The sequence below is a fragment of the Phocoena phocoena genome, chromosome 14 (assembly GCF_963924675.1).
Source record: "Phocoena phocoena chromosome 14, mPhoPho1.1, whole genome shotgun sequence".
Classification (NCBI taxonomy): Eukaryota; Metazoa; Chordata; class Mammalia; order Artiodactyla; family Phocoenidae; genus Phocoena; species Phocoena phocoena.
In genome coordinates this window covers 5,849,724-5,871,289 of record NC_089232.1, presented here as the reverse complement: position 1 = coordinate 5,871,289, position 21,566 = coordinate 5,849,724, and the positions used below count along the sequence as shown (strand labels likewise).

The following is a 21,566-nucleotide window of genomic DNA, read 5'->3' as shown; positions in this document are numbered from 1 at the left end:
CGGCTCCGGTGGAAGTGAGGCCAGTGCTTTCACCCGCACACGTCTGACATATGTGGCTGCAGCCACTGCCAGATCCAACTGCTGGCTCTTCCTTCTGGACGCACATCCCCGCCTCCTGGGGAGATGGCTGGAGCCGAGGTGAGAACAGGGCAAGTAACACAGGCAAGTAACACAGGGCAAGGGTCATAGCAGCTTGTGTGGAGCTACAGGGAGGGTCGGGGGACTTGCATGTATATTTACATTGTGCCCAAGCCTTCAGACTAAGACTAAGGTGTTCAGTTGTCTGAGGCGGATTAAAAACAATCTTTTCTGTTCAGTGCACCTGCTGCGCCAGCCGTCAGCTCGGCTCAGCCCCCTTCTCTGCGGCCTCGGCGCAGCTACGCGCGGTGTCTGTCCTCCTTTCGGGGCTGTTCTCCTTGCCCTGTAGAGGTCTGTCTCTCCCACACTCCGTAGCCAGAGCCCAGTGACCTCAAGTTACCAAAAGGAAAGCAGCAGCGGGAGGGGGGGGGACGACTTTCCTAAATTATCTTCCTTCCTCCCTACTAGAAAGCTCTCTTCCAATCCCACCTTGAAATATGAGTTATATGTGATATTTAATGTTCTAACGTAGCTGAGATGACAACACGACACCTTGAGAGATGGGGGACCCACAAGCCCCTGGGGAAGCCCAGCACAAGCCCCAACCCCGCACCCCTGCCAGCCTTGAGGGCCCTTTCCCAGCGGGTGGTCGTTTTGATGCTAAATATATCATGTCCTCTTTCTGAACAGCAGAGAAACAAAGCCCACTGGTCACAACTGGCCTTTCGGACCTTCCAACGCTTAGTAAATATCTCCACTGTTCCTCCATACAGACCACCAGACGCAGGTCATGACCTTACCCTCAGAAAGTGGCAGCCAATCCCAGGCTTGTGGCCCTGGCAGAAGCGCCCTGCGATGATGGAGTGAGCCGAGCCATCAGCCCTAGAGACACTGCCCGCCCACGGTGCTCACCGCTGGGGCGGCGGGCACAGGCCACAGAACAGCAGGGGAAGGGGCCACGAGTCATCCAACCTAGATACATGCCGTTTTAGGAACCAGGAACCACGTGGGTTGACCAGAATACAGAGCAGTGGACACCAAGTTTGCTGTCGAAGACGAAACTAACATGTGCAATCAGACATAACAACTATGCAGAAAATTCTAGGCTATACGCACACATTTTAAAAATTCAGGGCACTTCCCTGGTGGCGCAGCGGTTAAGACTCTGCACTCCCAATGCAGGCAGCCGGGTTCGATCCCTGGTCCGGGAACTAGATCCCACACGGTGCCGCAACTAAGAGTTCGCGTGCCACAACTAAGGAGCCCATGTGCCGCAACTAAGAAGCCGGCCTGTCGCAACTAAGACCCGATGCAACCAAATAAATAGATTTTCTTTTTTAAATTTCAGGTGCCAGTCCTAAGACCTCAGACCCGAGAAATTAAGCAATAGGTAGTTCTTTTGTTTCTCTGCATAACTTAGAATGAGATTTTTCTTTCCTGGATTAGGTAAAGATGGATCAGAAACAGGTGTGGCTCTCTCTCTCCCCCCTCATAACCTTTTCTGGGAGAAGAACTGTGTCAGGCCTCACACCAACTCTCACTCCCTCACATCATTTATCCCACAAAGACAAACTTACGTGAGTCTGCAGACCTACAGCTGCTTCAAGGCCCCATGCTTCCCCAAACTCAGGCTAAGAGATGGGCTGGGGAGGCGTGCAAGGACATCCCATCCCTGGAGCCACCTCCTGCCTTTCTGGAACACTCAGGGCTCTGCAGCCAGGCTGCCTCATGAAGAAACACAGAGACTGCAGAGGCTCTCAGTTATGTGCCTGCTGGTGCATTTCAAACTCTGGGAACTACCAAGGACCAGCAATGTAGAAACAAGGCAGAGAGGCCAGACACGTGCTTCTCCTTCCCACCCAAGTCTGCACAGAAAACACTGCCTTTCTCAAACGTGTGTTTATTCAAAACAGCTTTCCCCTGTGATGCCCCACGAGCACCAATGAAACGACGGGAGCCGTTGCCATGCGGCATCTTGCACAGAGCACACGGCAGCCCAGGACCTCAGGGGACGGGAGGCCAACCTGGCCCTCAGACGACGGGCGGCTGTGTGAAGGACTCAGCTGGCTCCACAGTCCCCCCATTTTCCCTTGAAAATCCACCCCTGGGGCCCTGACAGACCAGAACTCAACAGGCCTGGACATCTATGAGACTCTTACAGCTGAGAAGAGTCTCCTGCCGCCATCCTCCGCTCTCCGTCCTGTCCCAGAGAGAGCCAGCGCCTCCTGTCAAGCACGGAGCAGCAAGGGCTCTGCAGGGAGCGGGGCGCGGACTTCCCCCCAGAACGCGGGCTGGGCGCTCTGGGGCTGCAGAAGCCCCTGGAGAGGACTCTGAGCCAGAATCAGGATGCAAAGTCAACTACATCACCCCTGCAAGCCTGGGCCTTCCTAGAGGGAAGGAGAAGAGCAGGAAAAGGGATGAATCTGGGTGGGAAAGGCCCCAGAGGGTCTGAAAAGCCAGTCCGGAGAGTGAAGGGTCAGCCAGGCGACGGAGAGGAGGGCTTTCCACTGAGGACATCAGCCCCCAAGGCCACCACGGTTCACCTTTAGATACTGACAGCGTGGGAAATGGAGGCCATTTACTGCACTGCCTTGAGCCTCCCTGTAGCATTCTCAGCCCGTCGAAATGAATTTCAATGAAGATGTTATTTAATTTAGACTCAGGGAAGCCCATCACCTCTCCCTTCTCACCCCCCTAAAATAGTGGGCTACACTCTTCTCACCCTATGCTTCGCACCTTCAGAATCGATATTTCCTGGTTGAAGTATCAGGGCCAATCAATCTGTTCCCTCATTCCCTCCAGTCTCCCTCCAGGAAACCCCCTCCCCGGCCTCAGTCCCCCTGCCCCCCTGGATCCTGTAGCTGCACCTGGAGGGTCCCTGGTCCAGGGCGTCCTCTGGGGAGTCCCGCCAGCCCTAACGTGTCTGCTGGACCGCGGTGCGCATGCCCTGGCCCATCATCCCTGCTCTCCTGGGAGGTCTGAGCTCCGTCTGCTCTGTGCCCCTAAGTCCCAGGGGAGCGACCAAGCTGCAGGCATAACTAATCCATAATCAGACCCCAAGGCACCTTTTAAAAGCAGTTATCTGAGACTTCCCTGGTGGCAGCGTGGTTAAGAATCTGCCTGCCAATGCAGGGGACACAGATTCGATCCCTGGTCTAGGAAGAACCCACATGCCACAGTGCAACTAAGTCCATGCGCCTCAACTACTCAGCCTGCACTCTAGAGCCCGCAAGCCACAACTACTGAGCCCGCGTGCAACAACTACTGAAGCCCGCGCGCCACAACTACTAAAGCCCGTGTGCCTAGAGCCCGTGCTCTACAACAAGAAAAGCCACCGCAATGAGAAATATACACACCACAACGAAGAGTAGCCCTGGCTCACTGCAACTAGAGAAAGCCTGCGCACAGCAACGAAGATCCAACGCAGCCATAAATAAATAAGTAAATTCATTTTTTTAAAAAAAGCGGTTATCTGGGAAGGGAAGTAAAAATACATCAACAAAAGGGGGGCGGAGGAGCATTCCAGACCCTGTGATTGTACCCTTAGCATGAAGAGACTGTTTTCCTCAACGTTCAACCTGGGCTGTCTTGGCAGGATGTCAAGTTGACTGAGTCATTACCTGTTTATGTCCACAGGCCAATGTCTCCAGGACAGAAAGCTTCAAGCGAGAACCCGCCAGGAACTAGCGGGAATGGCACGCCTTTCACTTGCGGAGGAAGTCACTCAAAGTGCCGTGACCAGTAAAACGTGCCATGGACCAGGACTCTGCCATCCGTCTTGGGGACCCGGGCACCCATGGGCCAGGCAGCTCCACCACTGGCCATCACTGGGGTCCTTTTTGCCCTTTCTCTCCTCCCCTCTCTACAAGTTTCCAGGGCTTGCGGGGGCGGGGCGGACAGCCTTGTAGAATTCACCTGTTTCTGGAAGAGTCCCAACACCACTGAGTTTTCTTCCAAAATGGATGATTTTTCCCAAAGGGTCTTAAGTGCTACAGACCTTCCACTTTCCTCTCCTTTCCTCATTTCTATCCCAAATTAAAAATGCCACATCTGGAAGTACAGCCGTGCTAGAACATCAGGAAATTTGTGAAGAATCACCTGAGATCCCAAAGCCCAGGGGACTGACCAGAACACAACAGCTACGAGCTGGCCTCCCCTTCCAAAAACCACCTGGTTACAATTCCCTCACCTGCACATCTACGTGCAAACATGGTGAAAGAAGTCAAAGCTCTAGCTGGTAGTCTCCATGAGCCCTTTTAACAGCCTATACAATGGAGATGGGTTTCTTCATCTTTAACAGGTCTTTGTAAGCTGGACTAAAAGCACTGAGGTACCAAACTATATAGAGGTAGTTGAAGAAATATGGGCACGAGTGGCTCCCTTGTACTGGGTTGTCTTCTTGAGGCAGGAAATAGCTGGGCCCCAGGCTGAGCAGCTGGAGTTGCCCCCTGTGGACAGATACTCCAAACTAGCAGGATCAAGAGAAGAGCTGAGCCCTGCCCAGATAAGAGTTCAAGAGACCACACATTCCTCGTTCTCACAGTCAAGGAGACCTTCACGACTACACATGTGCAGAAAGGCTCTTTGGAAGTCAAAAAGGGAGTGATGTCAACCCACCCAGAGGTCTCTTTGCTAGAATCCACCTTGGCTAAGAGGTGCGCACACACAGATGGGAGGACCCTGAGATAAACAAAATATGGACTCAGAATCAAGCAAAGCAAGATGATTGGCCAAAGGAAACCTGGAAGAAACGCCCTATAAAAGCGATTCAAACTACCACGGGGGCAAGACTCTCTCTCTGGGCCCACCCGTGTGTCGAGCCACATGTACCCTTTTTCCTCCTAATAAACACTTCACTTGTTTCACTACTTTCCGTCTCTTTGTGGGAATTCATTTCTGCAAAGCTGAAGGACCAGGGCCTTGCCACTGGCCACTGGTCTAGTGGCTAGGATTCAGCGCTGTCACTGCCGTGGCCTGACTTCAATCTCTGGCTGGGAACCGAAAGCCTGCTTCAAGCTACTGCAGGCCAAGGGCACCCGAGATCATTCCCGGCCCTGAGAAGCCAGAGACAGTGATGGGAAGCCTGGGGCCAGAGGTACAGGGAGGAGCTGGGCACTGGGAGTCGTAAGGCCAAAGGCGGCGCTGGCCCCAGGGCCCCCGCTCACAGGAGTGCTGGGCAGCAGCCCCACCCTACAAAGGAACTCTCAGATTACAGAGATGACGCAAAACCAAGTGAAATTCAGTGGAGTTTTACCCCAAACTCCACTTGTATACATGATCGATTTAAAATATGCACACACAGCAGGAAGGGTCTTTGAATTCTTTCTGAACGCATGAAAACTCCTAGACACTGCCATTCAGAGACCACTAATTAGAAAGACACACATTCCCCTAAACGTTCAGAGAAGGCAGTAGACATGTTTAAGGAATAATAGGAATGGTAAAATAGATGAATGATTAAAAAAAAAAAAGTTTTAATGACTAGTGGTTCCTAAAACCTTAAACTAGAAATACCATATGATCCAGCAATTCTACTTCTGGGCATGTGACCAAAAGAACTGAAAGCAGAGTCTCAAAGAGATATTTGCACATCCATGTTCATAGCACCATTATTCACAACAGCCAAAGGCAGAAGGAACACAGTGTCCACTGATGGATACACAGGTAAGCAAAATGCAGTATAAACATACATTGGAGTATTATTCAGTCTTAAAAAGGAGGGAGATTCTGACAATCTACAGCATGGGAGAACCTTGAGGACATCAGGTTAAGCAAAGTAAGGCAGTCACAAAAAAGACAAATACTGTAGGATTTCACTAGAGGAGGCAGATTCAAAGAGACAGAAAGGAGCAGGGTGGGTGCCGGAGGCTGGGGAAGCAGTGGGGAGTTAGTGTTAATGCAGACAGAGTTTCAGTTTTGAAACATAAGAGCTCTAAAGATGGATGGTGTTGATGGTTACACAACAACATGAATGTATGTACTTAATACCACCAAACCGTAGGCTTAAAAATGATTGCTAATCATTGGGAAAATGCAAATCAAAACCACAAGGAGATATCACCTCACACCAGTCAGAATGGCCATCATCAAAAAGTCTACAAACGATAAATGCTGGAGAGGGTGTGGAGAAAAGGGAACCCTCACACCTACCCTCCTACGCTGTTAGTGGGAATGTAAATCAGTGCAGCCAATATGGAAAACAGTATGGAGATTCCTCAAAAAACTAAAAACAGAAGGACCATATGACCTAGCAATTCCACTCCTGGGTATATATCTGAAAAAAAAAACAAAACAGAAACACTAATTCGAAAAGATACGTGCACCCCAATGTTCATAGCAGTGTTATTTACAATTTCCAAGATACGGAAACAACCTGAGTGTCCATCAACAGATGAGTGGATAAAGATGTGGTGTATGTATACAAGGGAATACTGCTCAGCCATTTAAAAGAGTGAAATTTCAGCTTGCCCTCCACACGGCACAGGCCACGTGCCAGGGGCGCGTGTGTCACAACAGGGGAACCTGCAGCACCATCCTCCTCCTGGGGGGTGCCTTCTCCTTCCACTGTGACTGTCCACTCCATTCCACCACCTGGTTCTGTGAATTAGCCGTGTGGCTGACACGGTCTTTGTGCTCCAGCCAGGTGTCAGGCCTGAGCTCCTGAGGTGGGAGAGCCAAGTTCAGGACACTGGACCACCAGAGACCTCCCAGCCCCACGTAATATCAATCGGAGAGAGCTCTCCCAGAGATCTCCATCTCAAGGCTAAGACCCAGCTCCACACAATGACCAGCAAGCTACAGTGCAGGACACCCTTTGCCAAACAACTAGCAAGACAGGAACACAACACCACCCATTAGCAGAGAGGCTGCCTAAAATCATACTAAGTTCACAGACACCCCAAAACACACCACCAGACGTGGAACTGCCCACCAGAAAGACAAGATCCAGTCTCATCCACCAGAACACAGGCACTAGTCCCCTCCACCAGGAAGCCTACACAACCCACTGAACCAACCTCACCCACTGGGGGCAGACACCAAAAACAATGGGAACTATGAACCTGCAGCCTGCGAAAAGGAGACCCCAAACACAGAAAGTTAAGCAAAATGAGAAGACAGAGAAACACAAAGCAGATGAAGGAGCAAGGTAAAAACCCACCAGACCAAACAAATGAAGAGGAAATAGGCAGTCTACCTGACAAAGAATTCAGAGTAATGATAGTAAAGATGATCCAAAATCTTGGAAATAGAATAGAGAAAATACAAGAAACGTTTAACAAGGACCCAGAAGAACTAAAGAGCAAACAAACAATGATGAACAACACAATAAATGAAAATTTAAATTATCTAAAAGGAATCAATAGCAGAATAACTGAGGGAGAAGAATGGGTAAGTGACCTGGAAGATAAAATAGTGGAAATAACTACTGCAGAACAGAATAAAGAAAAAAGAATGAAAAGAATTGAGGACACTCTCAGAGACCTCTGGAACAGTATTAAATGCACCAACATTCAAATTATAGGGGTCCCAGAAGAAGAAGAGAAAAAGAAAGGGTCTGAGAAAATACTTGAAGAGATTATAGTTAAAAACTTCCCTAACATGGGAAAAGAAATAGTCAATCAAGTCCAGGAAGTGCAGAGAGTCCAATACAGGATAAATCCAAGGAGAAACACCAAGACACATATTAATCAAACTATCAAAAATTAAATACAAAGAAAAAATATTAAAAGCAGTAAGGGAAAAATAACATACAAGGGAATCCCCATAAGGTTAATAGCTGATCTTTCAGCAGAAACTCTGCAAGCCAGAAGGGAGTGGCAAGACATATTTAAAGTGATGAAAGGGAAAAACCTACAACCAAGATTACTCTACCCAACAAGGATCTCATTCAGATTTGATGGAGAAATTAAAACATTTACAGACAAGCGAAAGCTGAGAGAGTTCAGCACCACCAAACCAGCTTTACAACAAATGCTAAAGGAACTTCTCTAGGCAAGAAACACAAGAGAAGGAAAAGACCTACAATAACGAACGCAAAACAATTAAGAAAATGGGAATAGGAACATACATATCGATAATTACCTTAAATGTAAATGGACTAAATGCTCCCACCAAAAGACACAGATTGGCTGAATGGATACAAAAACAAGACCCATATATATGCTGTCTAAAAGAGACCCACTTCAGACCTAGAGACACATACAGACTGAAAGTAAGGGGATGGAAAAAGATATTCCATGCAAATCGAAATCAAAATAAAGAAGGTGGAGTAGCAATTCTCATATCAGACAAAATAGACTTTAAAATAAAGACTATTAGAAGAGACACAGAAGGACACTGCATAATGATCAAGGGATCAGTCCAAGAAGTAGATATAACAATTGCAAATATTTATGCACCCAACATAGGAGCACCTCAATACATAAGGCAAATGCTAACAGTCACAAAAGGGGAAATTGACAGTAACACAATATAGTAGGGGACATTAACACCCCACTTTCCCCAATGGACAGATCATCCAAATTGAAAATAAATAAGGAAACACAAGCTTTAAATGACATATTAAACAAGATGGACTTAAATGATATTTACAGGACATTCCATCCAAAACCAACAGAATACACTTTCTTCTCAAGTGCTCATGGAACATTCTCCAGGATAGATCATATCTTGGGTCACAAATCAGGCCTTGGTAAATTTAAGAAAACTGAAATCATATCAAGTATCTTTTCTGACCACAACACTATGAGACTAGATATAAATTACAGGGAAAAAAACTGTAAAAACTACAAACACATGGAGACTAAACAATACTACTTAATAACCAAGGGATCACTGAAGAAATCAAAGAGGAAATCAAAAAATACCTAGAAACAAATGACAATGAAAACACGACGACCCAAAACCTATGGGATGCAGCAAAAGCAGTTCTAAGAGGAAAGTTTATAGCAATACAATCCTACCTCAAGAAACAAGAAACATCTCAAATAAACAACCTAACCTTACACCTAAAGCAATTAGGGAAACAAGAACAAAAAACCCCCAAAGTTAGCAGAAGGAAAGAAATCATAAAGATCAGATCAGAAATAAATGAAAAAGAAATGAAGGAACCAATAGCAAAGATCAATAAAACCAAAAGCTGGTTCTTTGAGAAGATAAACAAAATTGATAAACCATTAGCCAGACTCACCAAGAAAAAAAGGGAAAAGACTCAAATCAATAGAATTAGAAATGAAAAAGGAGAAGTAACAACTGACACTGCAGAAATACAAAGGATCATGAGAGATTACTACAAGCAACTCTATGCCAATAAAATGGACAACCTGGAAGCAATGGACAAATTCTTAGGAAAGCACAACCTTCTGAGACTGAACCAGGAAGAAACAAAATATAAACAGACCAATCACAAGCACTGAAATTGAAACTGCGACGAAAAATCTTCCAACAAACAAATGCCCAGGACCAGATGGCTTCACAGGCAAATTCTATCAAATATTTAAAGAGCTAACACCCATCCTTCACAAACTCCTCCAAAATACAGCAGACGAAGGAACCCTCCCAAACTCATTCTACGAGGCCACCATCACCCTGATACCAAACCAGACAAAGATGTCACAGAAAAAGAAAACTACAGACCAATATCACTGATGAACATAAATGAAAAAATCCTCAACAAAATACTAGCAAACAGAATCCAACAGCACATTAAAAGGATCATACACCATGATCAAGTGGGCTTTATCCCAGGAATGCAAGGATTCTTCAATATACACAAATGAATCAATGTGATACACCATATTAACAAATTGAAGGATAAAAACCATATGATCATCTCACTAGATGCAGAAAAAGCTTTCACAAACATTCAACACACAAAAAAAAAAAAAAAAAAAAAATTCAACACACATTTATGATAAAGACTCTCCAGAAAGTAGGCATAGAGGGAACCTACCTGTTGGCTGTGACAAACCCACAGCCAACATCGTTCTCAGTGGTGAAAAACTGAAACCATTTCCTCTAAGATCAAGAACAACACAAGGTTGCCCATTCTCACCACTATTATTCAACATAGTTTTGGAAGTTTTAGCCACAGAAATCAGAGAAGAAAAAGAAATAAAAGGAATGCAAATCGGAAAAGAAGAAGCAAAGCTGTCACTGTTTGCAGATGACATGATACTATATAGAGAGAATCCTAAAGATGCTACCAGAAAACTACCAGAGCTAATCAATGAATCTGGTAAAGTTGCAGGATATAAAATTAATGCACAGAAATGTCTTGCATTCCTATACACTAACAATGAAAAATATGAAAGAGAAATTAAGGAAACACTCGCACTTACCACTGCAACAAACAGAATAAAATACCTAGGAATAAACCTACCTAAGGAGACAAAAGACCTGTATGCACAAAACTATAAGACACTGATGAAAGAAATCAAAGACGATACAAACAGATGGAGAGATATACCATGTTCTTGGACTGGAAGAATCAATGTTGTGAAAATGACTATACTACCCAAAGCAATCTACAGATTCAATGCAATCCCTATCAAAATACCAATGGCATTTTTCACAGAACTAGAGCAAAAAATTTCACAATTTGTATGGAAACATAAAAGACTCCGAATAGCCAAAGCAATCTTGAGAAAGAAAAACAGAGCTGGAGAAATCAGGCTCCCGGACTTCAGACTACACTACAAAGCTACAGTAATCAAGACAGTATGGTACTGGCACACAAACAGAAATATAGATCAATGGAACAGGATAGAAAGGACAGAGACAAACCCACGTACATATGGTCACCTTATCTTTGATAAAGGAGGCAAGAATACACAATAGAGAAAAGACAGCCTCTTCAATAAGTGGTGCTGGGAAAACTGGACAGCTACATGTAAAAGAATGAAATTAGAACACTCCCTAACACTGTATACAAAAATAAACTCAAAGTGGATTAAAGGCCTAAATGTAAGGCCAGACTCTATAAAACTCTTAAGAGGAAAACATAGGCAGAACCCTCTATGACGTAAATCACAGCAAGATCCTTTCTGACCCACCTCCTAGAGGAATGGAAATAAAAACAAAAATAAAGAAATGGGATCTAATGAAACTTAAAAGCTTTTTCACAGCAAAGGAAACCATAAACAAGAGGAAAAGACAACCCTCAGAATGGGAGAAAATATTTGCAAATGAAGCAACTGATAAAGGATTAAACTCCAAAATATACATGCAGCTCATGCAGCTCAATCTCAAAAAAACAAACAACCCAATCCAAAAATGGGCAGAAGACCTAAATAGACATTTCTCCAAAGAAGATATACAGATTGCCAACAAACACATGAAAGAATGCTCAACATCATTAATCATTAGAGAAATGCAACTCAAAACTACAATGAGGTATCATCTCACACGGGTTAGAATGGCCATCATCAAAAAATCTACAAACAATAAATGCTGGAGAGGGTGTGGAGAAAAGGGAACATTCTTGCACTGTTGGTGGGAATGTAAATTGATACAGCCACTATGGAGAACAGTATGCAAGTTCCTTACAAAACTAAAAATAGAACTACCATACGACCCAGCAATCCCACTACTGGGCATATACCCAGAGAAAACCATAATTCAAAAAGAGTCATGAACCACAATGTTCACTGCAGCTCTATTTACAATAGCCAGGACATGGAAGCAACCTAAGTGTCCATCGACAGATGAATGGATAAAGAAGATGTGGCACATAAATACAATGGAATATTACTCAACCATAAAAAGAAACAAAATTGAGTTATTTGTAGTGAGGTGGATGGACCTAGAGTCTGTCATACAGAGTGAAGTAAGTCAGAAAGAGAAAAACAAATAACATATGCTAATACACATATATGGAACCTAAAAAAAAAATGGTTCTGATGAACCTAGGGGCAGGACAAGAGTAAAGACGCAGACATAGAAAATGGACTTGAGGACACGGGGAGGAGGAAGGGGAAGCTGGGACGAAGTGAGAGAGTGGCATGGACATATATACACTACCAAATGTAAAACAGATAGCTAGGGGCTTCCCTGGTGACGCAGTGGTTGAGAGTCCGCCTGCCGATGCAGGGAACACGGGTTCGTGCCCCGGTCTGGGAAGATCCCACATGCCGCCGAGTGGCTGGGCCTAGGAGCCATGGCCGCTGAGCCTGCGCATCCGGAGCCTGTGCTCCGCAACGGGAGAGGCCACAGCAGTGAGAGGCCCCCGTACCGCAAAAAAAGGAAAAAAAAAAAAACAGATAGCTAGTAGGACGCAGCCTCAAAGCACAGGGAGATCAGCTCGGTGCTTTGTGACCACCTAGAAGGGTGGGATGGGGAGGGTGGGAGGGAGAGGCAAGAGGGAGGGGATATATGTACATGTATTGCTGATTCACTTTGTTATAAAGCAGAAACTAACACACCATTGTAAAGCAATTATACTCCAATAAAGATGTAAAAACTAAATAAATAGAAAATAAAAGAGTGAAATTTTGCCATTTGCAGCAAGAAGGATGCTTGGAGGGCATTATGCTAAGTCAGACAGAGAAAGACAAATACCATATGATATCACTTATATGTGGAATCTAAAACATACAAGAAACTAGTGAATAAAACAAAAAAGAAGCAGACTCAGAGAACAAACTACTGGTTACCAGTGGGGAGAGGGATAGGGAGAGGGGCAATCTAGAAGTAAGGGATTTTAAAAAAGGGTTATTGTGGGATTATATGAAATCATGTGGGTGAAGCTTTTGAAAATTGTAAAGCACTATAGAATTTAAAGAATCTTTCATTCAATTAAAAAAGTTTTTAAAAAATAAAAATGGTTAAGATGGCAAATTTTACGTTATGTGTACTTTACCACCAAAAAAAAGTTTTTTAATGACAAGCAGTGTGCAGACAGCAGTGGTGACTCCGTAACTACATCAAAAACATCCAGCCAGGGCAGCACTTCAGGGATAAAGTGTTTTTCAAAGGATGCAAAGGTGAACTTTTACAAAGGCATCAGCTCCGCAGTCACCCAGTGTGAACCACGAAGCCAGAAATCACAGTCAAGCTCAAACACCAGAGTTTGAATTTTAGGTAATAAAATCGAACTGCTTTAAATTGGCAAATAATTCAAGCAACGACCTCATAAGTCCCCATGACCAGTATCAATTGGGGGCAAATAACAAAGAATGCTGGCTTACTATCAGTAAGGCACATTTCTTGTGACAAATTGGTACCAAAAATATATCCAGTGCTCCTGAAAACGTCTTCTACAACGTAATGTGATATGAAAAAACAACATTTCTTAATGTGCACTAATAAAGCCCCATGCTGAATAGAATGCTATCATGAGGCTACCTGTATTGTATTTTCTGAAAGTTTGGGTTTGCCTGGCCACACTGCGCGGCTTGTGGGACCTTCGTTCCCCGACTAGGGATCAAACCCAGGGCCATGGCAGTGAAAGCGTGGAGTCCTAACCACTGGACCACCAGGGAATTTCCTGGAAGGTTTTTTTTTTTTTTTTTTAAATGAAAATGAATTTTGAAATACTTTCTGGAAAAAAAGGGGAAATTGGATCCAGGAATCAAAGCCTACTGCATAAAGGAAATGAATAACCATCATTGCCAATTATTATCTCTCTGCCATGATTAACGACATAGGAAAATCTGGATGACGCCACGAGGGAAATTTCAAACTAATACAATGAGGTTAACAAAGCACATGTCCGGAACTTCCCTGGTGGTCCAGTGGGTAAGACTCCATGCTCCCAATGCAGGGGGCCTGGGTTCGATCCCTGGTTGGGGAACTAGGTCCCACATGCATGCCACAACTTAAGAGTTTGCACGCCTTAACTTAAAAGTCCGTATGCCTCAACTAAAGATCCCACATGCCACAGCTAAGACCAGCGCAGCCAAAATAAATAAATATGTTTTAAAAATATACTTATAGGGCTTCCCTGGTGGCGCAGTGGTTGAGAGTCCGCCTGCCGATGCAGGGGACACGGATTCGTGCCCCGGTCCAGGAAGATCCCACATGCCGCGGAGCGGCTGGGCCCGTGAGCCATGGCCGCTGAGCCTGCGCGTCCGGAGCCTGTGCTCCGCAACGGGAGAGGCCACAACAGTGAGAGGCCCGCGTACCGCATAAACAAAACAAAAATATACTTATAAAAACAAAAAAAAACAAAACACATGTCCATGAAGGTGGCACATGGGCTGTGGTCCCCTGTGAGGTTAGGAACACCTGTGTATGGAGGTTCCTACCTCTTGGTGATCTGGCTGGGCTCCTGCAGACCTGGGTCCAGGTCAAAGCCCTCATTATCCAGCAGCCTTCGGAGTGTCACGTCAGCCAGCTGCTCCATGATCTTGAACACCTCATCTAGGTTCAGAAACATGGAGAAGTCCCGCTCCTTATTCTGTGTGGTGATGCGGATGGTATCTGTCAGAAAGACGTTGGATGTCCTCTCCAACTTCTGGATGTCAACCCAAGGGACTACAAGTTTAACTAGAAAAGAAAAACGGGCAAATACAGATTTTACCCTCAAATGTAACCCAAACTTGAATGCACCAGCAACAGTGCAAAGCTTTTCCTGCAGCTGAAATGCAAATAGCTTTCAAACCAGAGCAGGAAAGAGGAAACACAGGAACTGCTTCACAGCTGTTCGTTAGAACCCAACCCATGTTCTAACAATTATCTTAAAGATTTAAGTAAAACTTCCCAAGTTGCTGGCTACCGCACACATACAAGGGACATCATTCTGCCATACCAAGTTAACAATGTGAAAACTTTCCCCCAAATAGTTAAACTCCAATATTTGCAAACTACACAGATGTTTCTTGATCCACATAAATTCTGGTTTCAGTAGCAGCATTCATGGCATAAGCTATGAAAAACAGAGGTCAAAAGAGGGTTCGTGATCTGGTTTAGAGGCACAGGCCTAACATTTAGATTATCTCAAGTGACAGCTGCTCAAATCTTCGAAAACAGAGCACAAGTAGTTTTTACTGAAGTACTATGGTACTAACTGCACAGTTTATAAACGAGCATTCTGTTCTCAGAAGTGTTTCCAGTGCACTGGTAATTAGGCTAGCGGGCTGATGCAGAGCAGATGGGGAGGGACATACGTAACAAGTCAAAATGATAAATGTTATCAAATATTAGGAATCATTTCTTTTTTCCAAGTTTTATCAACTTAACAAAATCAGGTTTAGTGACAGTGACTGATAAATATCAGAAAATAACTCATTTTCCTTTTCAAGTGAAAATGGGAACGATGAACTGTTTTTATTTCTATCATGTCTCTCCATTTATTTTGCAATAATGGTTTCAGTGCTTTAATCATTTAAAAGTCCACTTTTCTACATTAGGCATGAGAATAAGCTTCTTCAGCTACTCTAGTTGCTTTTATATAGTTCTTTTCACACACACCGACACACTCCATCTACGCTATCAGCTTTCTCTCTTAAGCATCTACTTTGTGAAGAGCCCTGCACTTAAGAAGCGCGTTCAAATAGGAATAACAGACATGTAAACAAAGAAGCAACCAGGGACCTGACAGGACCCATAACAGATTCAAATAGAGGACAAATTACAAGGGGACCAGGGAAGGCTCCCTGGAGGTGAAAAAATGTGAACTGAATTTTAAAGGATGAACGAGAGTTCCCAAATGGGCCTAAGAATGGGGAAGGCCGGGAGAGACAAGGTGTTCATTTTGAGAAGCATTTCAGAAAGCAGAAGAGCAAGGATGGCAAGAGTTAGGTAAGAGCACATCCCAAGGGTGAGGAAGGCTGTGCACACAGGGGGCATGTACTGGGGTGTCTGAGCCCAGGCTGGTGGCATAGGGAAAGACAAGGCGTGACCACGTGCAGGACGCTGGCCATAGCAGAGTGCAAGAGGAGCCCTGCACACTGGTTCCACTGAAATATAAACAAACGCAGGAAGAAAAAAATATATACTTAAATATATAAATATAGATACAGCACATATACCACCCTGCGTGGGCCCTTGAAACGAAATTTGTTACGGGAACAAGTTCCAATGGTAATGACTTTGAATGTTTCAATATACAATTGACCCTGTGGCTTCCCTTTTTCAGCCTGGAATCCCATTGCCCAGAACGATGACAGTGGGCGGAAAAATGATTGAGAAGTGAATCCCTGCCTGGATCTCAGGGGGACCCACGTGAGGAACCCCCTTCTAGGAACAACTGCTAGTCTCCCAGGAGCAGTCATAACCTTCAGGCCTAGGAATTCTCTAAATGGCCCCCCTGGATTCAGAAGCACAACCTGTCCCATTCCTTTAGAACTCCTGGGCCATCAGTTACAACACTGTTTTCAAAGTAATAGATAATATAGTAGCAAAAACCCTTCCGTACGGTTTTTGCATGAAGGGAGCTACACAGAAAGGATCCTTAAGGCAGGACAAGAAATGAACTCCCGCAAAACCAAACCTCCTTAGATTGGGACTGACATGTACACACTCCAATATATAAAATGGATAACTAATAAGGACCTACTGTATAGCACAGGGAACTCTACTCAATACTCTGCAATGACCTCTATGGGAAAAGAATCTAAAAAGGAGGGGATACATGTATATGTAGAACTGATTCACTTTGCTGTAGAGCAGAAACTAGCACAACATTGTAAATCAACTAGACTCCAATAAAAATTTTAAAAAGAAAATCAAACCTGCTTCGTGGTCGTCGTGTATGTAATACAATATGATTGTCTGCAGAGGGCATTTGGAAATTAATCGTGTGTGACCTGTTATGTCTCAACCACTTATTTAAATCTTTTGTCATCTAACTAGTCACGTAACGAGTGGTCTCGGGACCAGCGCTGAGCATCCCAGGGGCCAGGTCCACCGGGGAGGGACCCAATCGCCCCTCACTTACGCTCCTTGCCCAGGAAGAAGGAATAGAAGCAGAGGTGGTTGATGCTGAGATAGAGCCAGCCTTGACGGGGCACCCTGCCCTTCCAGCAGCAGCACGAGTAATAGGTGACCAGCTTCTCGGCCTCCGGGAAGTTGAACCTGGCCTCGAACTTCACCAGGGCCTCCCGGAACTTCTCAGGCTCCTCCTCCTGTTCGGCCAGCCTGCTGCTTGCCTCCTCGGCGATCAGAGCCTGACGCACAGAGAGAAGGGTCCCTGGGTCAGGAGAAGGGCAAGGACAACCGCGCATGCGCAGCCAGGGAGCCGGCCCCGCTCAGACAGACCCACAGGGTGGATGAGGACCCCGTGCACCCCCCAGAAACACGTCCCCGTGGGGAGAAAGCAAGCTGGGGGGGGAAACCTCAGCACCAGTCTCTCTCTTGGCTGCTCTCCAGCCATCAGGCTTTGGAAATCTCTGACTCCCAAGCTCCAGTTCTCAAACGTGTTGCTATTTTATAATCTCTCCCTGCTCCTGCCTCCAGAGACACGAGTCAGAGAGAGTCAAGTGACTGTCCCGGGTGTGTGAACTCAATGCATCAACCCTGAAGAACCACCCAAGCTGGAGTTTAAAAGTTGGTCTTTTTACAGAAATGAACCCATCTACGAAACAGAAACAGAATCATGGACGTAGAGAACAGACTGGGGGATGGCAAGGGGGAGGAGGGTGGGAGAGGGATGGAGTGGGAGTTTGGGGTTAGCAGATGCAAACCATTACATATAGGATGGATAAACAACAAGGTCCTACTGTAGAGCACAGGGACCTATATGTTCAATAGCCGTGATACACCATAATGGAAAAGAATATTTTTAAAAAATGTATATATAACTGAATCATTTTGCCGTACAGCAGAAATTAACACAACGTTCTAAATCAACTATACTTCAATAAAAATAAGTATATAAATAAATAAGTATTGGTCTTTAAAAAAAAAACAACTCACGAATGTCTTCCTCATTGGGTTCAAAAATTGGGTGTAAAGCCAATTATGCTTGCTTGTGTGACACCTGATACATTCCACCACCACTATATCACCTCTAGTCTTCTAAGGTAGAAAAGGGGCAGGGTGGCTGAGGTTCCTGAGGTTGTCAATACCTCCAAAGCACCTCGGTATACGGGGAGGCAAGATGGGAAAGAAGAATCTGAATCTACAATTGTTTTGTTGATGACAAACAATAGTGAGGATCCTCTCTAAATCTGGGGCGAGGGGGTAGACGTGCCTAGAATGTAAGCTGTGGCCTGATCCTAAGGGTGACAGCACACTGACAGTATCAGAATTCTGATTCCCATTCCTGAGAGCTCACGGTACATTTCTTCTGTTCAAGAACTCCCCGACCTCAGGCCTTACATATGCTACTCGATTTTTAAAATACACTGTAATTCTATCTTTTTATTTATTTTTATTAGCACCTTCCTTCCTTTCTATTCTTGTATGGGTGGTTTCACAAAAGGCTAATAAGATAAGGCCACTTTTGGGGGAACTGCTACCCAATCTGCATTGCACAAGCAGTTTTAGAAAATATCCTGGGCATTACCATTAAAATAAAAATGTAATTTAAAATTACTTTAAAAGTCAATCTGAAATTTCAAGTGATTTGCATTTCCCTCATTATGCTTTTCTTTCTTTTCCAAATTTTATTTAACATTATAAAATATAAATGTTATTTAAGAGAGGTATTTTTTTTAAAGTGTGTCTAACATATAATAAATGCTCTGCACCTTGAAACGTGAAGGGGATTTTTTCTTTTTAATTTTTATCTCATTTTTTCACTGCACCACACAGCATGTGGGATCTGAGTTCCCCAATCATGGATCTAACTCGCACCCCCTGCATTGGAAGCACGCAGTCTTAACCACTGGACCGCCAGGGAAGTCCCTGAAGGGCATTTTTTAAGAAGCCTCTACAGCAAACAGTCACGGCTCCAGACAAGGGCGGCCACACAGACTGCTGGCTTCCTTGTCTGCTGGGTCTGGTTACAGCACAGCTCAAAGCAGAGGGATTCCTTTCCTGCTGGCGCACTGGTTGAGAGTCCACCTGCCGATGCAGGGGACGCGGTTTCGTGCCCCGGTCTGGGAAGATCCCACGTGCCGCGGAGCGGCTGGGCCCGTGAGCCATGGCCGCTGAGCCTGCGTGTCCGGAGCCTGTGCTCCGCAACGGGAGAGGCCACAACAGTGAGAGGCCCGCGTACCACAAAACAAAAACCCTCCATAGAGCAGTCGATGGTCAGGTTTTGAGCAGGAAAGCCCCAATTCCCAGATCCTTCAAATCTGCCCAGGGCAAAGGGAGAACCAACACCACATGGTGGCCCCAAAGGCTCGACCAGCCTCCGACCAGCCAGACCCCTCAATCCCCAGCCCCTGCTCCAGGCCAGCAGCCTCCCTGGGAAATAAAAGGCATGTTCACTATGAAGTGTTAAGGGATCAGAATATGCCACCCCATAATATGCCACTCTGGCATAAGAATTATTTTGAGCTAAAGACACTTGACAAACAGCAGATGCCAAAAAAGCTCTCTGCCCTCCCCCACTATTTACCTAAAAACAGGACACAAATCCCCACTTCTAAAGGTGTCTCCCCATCCTGTGCCAGAAAGAGGAAAGCAGCTCTCAGACTCTGAATCACCAGAGACAACTCTGGACTCTGACCAACTCCAGAGGCACCAGCAGGAGCCTACAGGATGAACCTGACTGGAGCAGTCAGTCTCACTCCAGTATCCAGTGTCCGGCAGTTTGCTGCCCTAAAAGGCCGCACTCCCGTTCCTTTGACTCCTCACTTCTCTACAAATGCACTGCTCTTCGTTACGATGCTGCCCAAGCCCCAAGTCCTAAGCACCCCTTTGAGTTACTCATCACAGAGTTTCTCCTACCTGTCTGTGGGCCGCAGAGGCTGATAAACTCTGTTTTTCTCATTAATCTGTCTTCTGTCAGTTTAATTTCCAGGCCCCTGGCACAGAACCTAAGAGGGTAAAGGAAAAGTTTTTCCCTCCCCTACAGAAGCTTTCTAAAAGCCACTGCAGCAGAAATGCATTTCCTCGCTCCCAACTAAGAGGAGAAACACCTAAATCAAAGAACCGCCACAACCCATGCGAGACCAAGAAAAGGGGGTCAATGTGAAAAATAACTGTGAACCGGGTATTTCTGTTGCTAAGCCCCAGTGCAGCCTGACCCAAGGAACCAAGTTGGACCGGGCTGTGGTGGTAACACACGAGACGGACAAGACCCGCCAGGACTTACGCCTACCTGCTAATCCCCACCAGACAACACTGTCATTCCACCTGGCCTCAGAAGACTGGTCTTCTACCTGATCCCACAAGTATCCCCAATCCCCAAATGAAAAAGGTGCTCTTGTTTTATCCTTTCAAATTCGAGAATTCACTCTAAGACCCTTTACTAAAAGCCAAAGCACATGGGGTGCTGGAAAGGCACACTTTTGGGAAGAAAAAACAACACTCTAGGATGTTTTACCCTAAGGGATGAAAACTGTATTACAGGCTCATGTGTTAAAGTGTTTAGTAAGACAGTTAAATTTAAAATGAGAAACCGTCTCTCCCTGCCTGAGAGGGGTTTTGGTTTTTTTTGTTTTTTTTTGATAAAACATGACATTTCATTTTATTATTTTTTTTAACATCTTTATTGGGGTATAATTGCTTTACAATGGTGTGTTAGTTTCTGGGCAGTCTACCTGAAAAAGAATTCAGAATAATGATAGTAAGGATGATCCAAAATCTTGGAAATAGAATGGACAAAATGCAAGAAACATTTAACAAGGGCCTAGAAGAAATAAAGAAGAAACAAGCAACGATGAACAACACGGAGAGGGTTTTTAAAGCACCGGTTACCAATCATGCTTTTGCAGTGAGACCTGTTAACATAAGACATAGCTCACAGCAGGTATGTAGAGACCTCCCCAAATAGTCCTCTCTTTTCTCAAAATGTATTTGGTTTTAATTCTTCACTTAACGTATTTTAAGAAAAAATATCCACTTTCAGAAGGAGGCAAGTGCTAGGTCCAACAAAATAAAAGACAGACAAGGTGTCACAGCTGCAAAAAAAGTTGGGAGTAACTAGCTTCAGGGGTCAAATAACATGGTTGCTGTGCAAAAACACGAACCTTAGCATTTTTTTTTCCCTGAGATAAAAAAGGACCTTCACTTCTATAAAGGGTAACGAAACCTCAGGCCTGAGAATGAGGCTTTTGTTGGGTTTTTTTTTTTTTTTTTTCGGGTGAATTTTGTCAGACTGACTCTGCAAAATTTGACTGATGGCAAGTCAAACTCATTTTGCTTTACGTATTAAGCCAAGAAGTTCAATTATCATGGAGAACACTGTTCAGGGAAAAGAATATGATTAAAAATGCTGTAGTGTCTAGAAGGTTGTAAGGACGTGATAAGAAAGATGGGGAAACGGGGAGAAACATCACAGTCCAGGGACCTACCTTCACCTTCCCTTTGACAAAACTGGCAATGTCATCTTTATTATCAAAGACGGACAAGGTGTGGAGGAGATTTTGCTCCAGCCAGTCCCAGTGCTGGTTTATTTCCTCTAACGTGGCACCTGGGTTAGAACAGAAAAAGAC

General features: G+C 44.9%; 1 protein-coding gene across 2 annotated transcripts in view; it reads right to left on the bottom strand.

Annotated features, from left to right (window-relative positions):
- TBC1D8 (TBC1 domain family member 8) overlaps window positions 1-21,566 on the bottom strand; it is a 123,456-nt gene that overhangs the window by 34,681 nt on the left and 67,209 nt on the right. For both annotated transcript variants that reach the window (XM_065890718.1, XM_065890719.1), the window contains exons 3-5: window positions 21,426-21,544; window positions 16,958-17,186; window positions 14,325-14,565 (exon numbers count right to left, since the gene is read on the bottom strand). In XM_065890718.1, coding sequence (XP_065746790.1) covers window positions 14,325-14,565; window positions 16,958-17,186; window positions 21,426-21,544 — 589 coding nt within the window. The remainder of the gene's footprint in view (window positions 1-14,324; window positions 14,566-16,957; window positions 17,187-21,425; window positions 21,545-21,566) is intronic.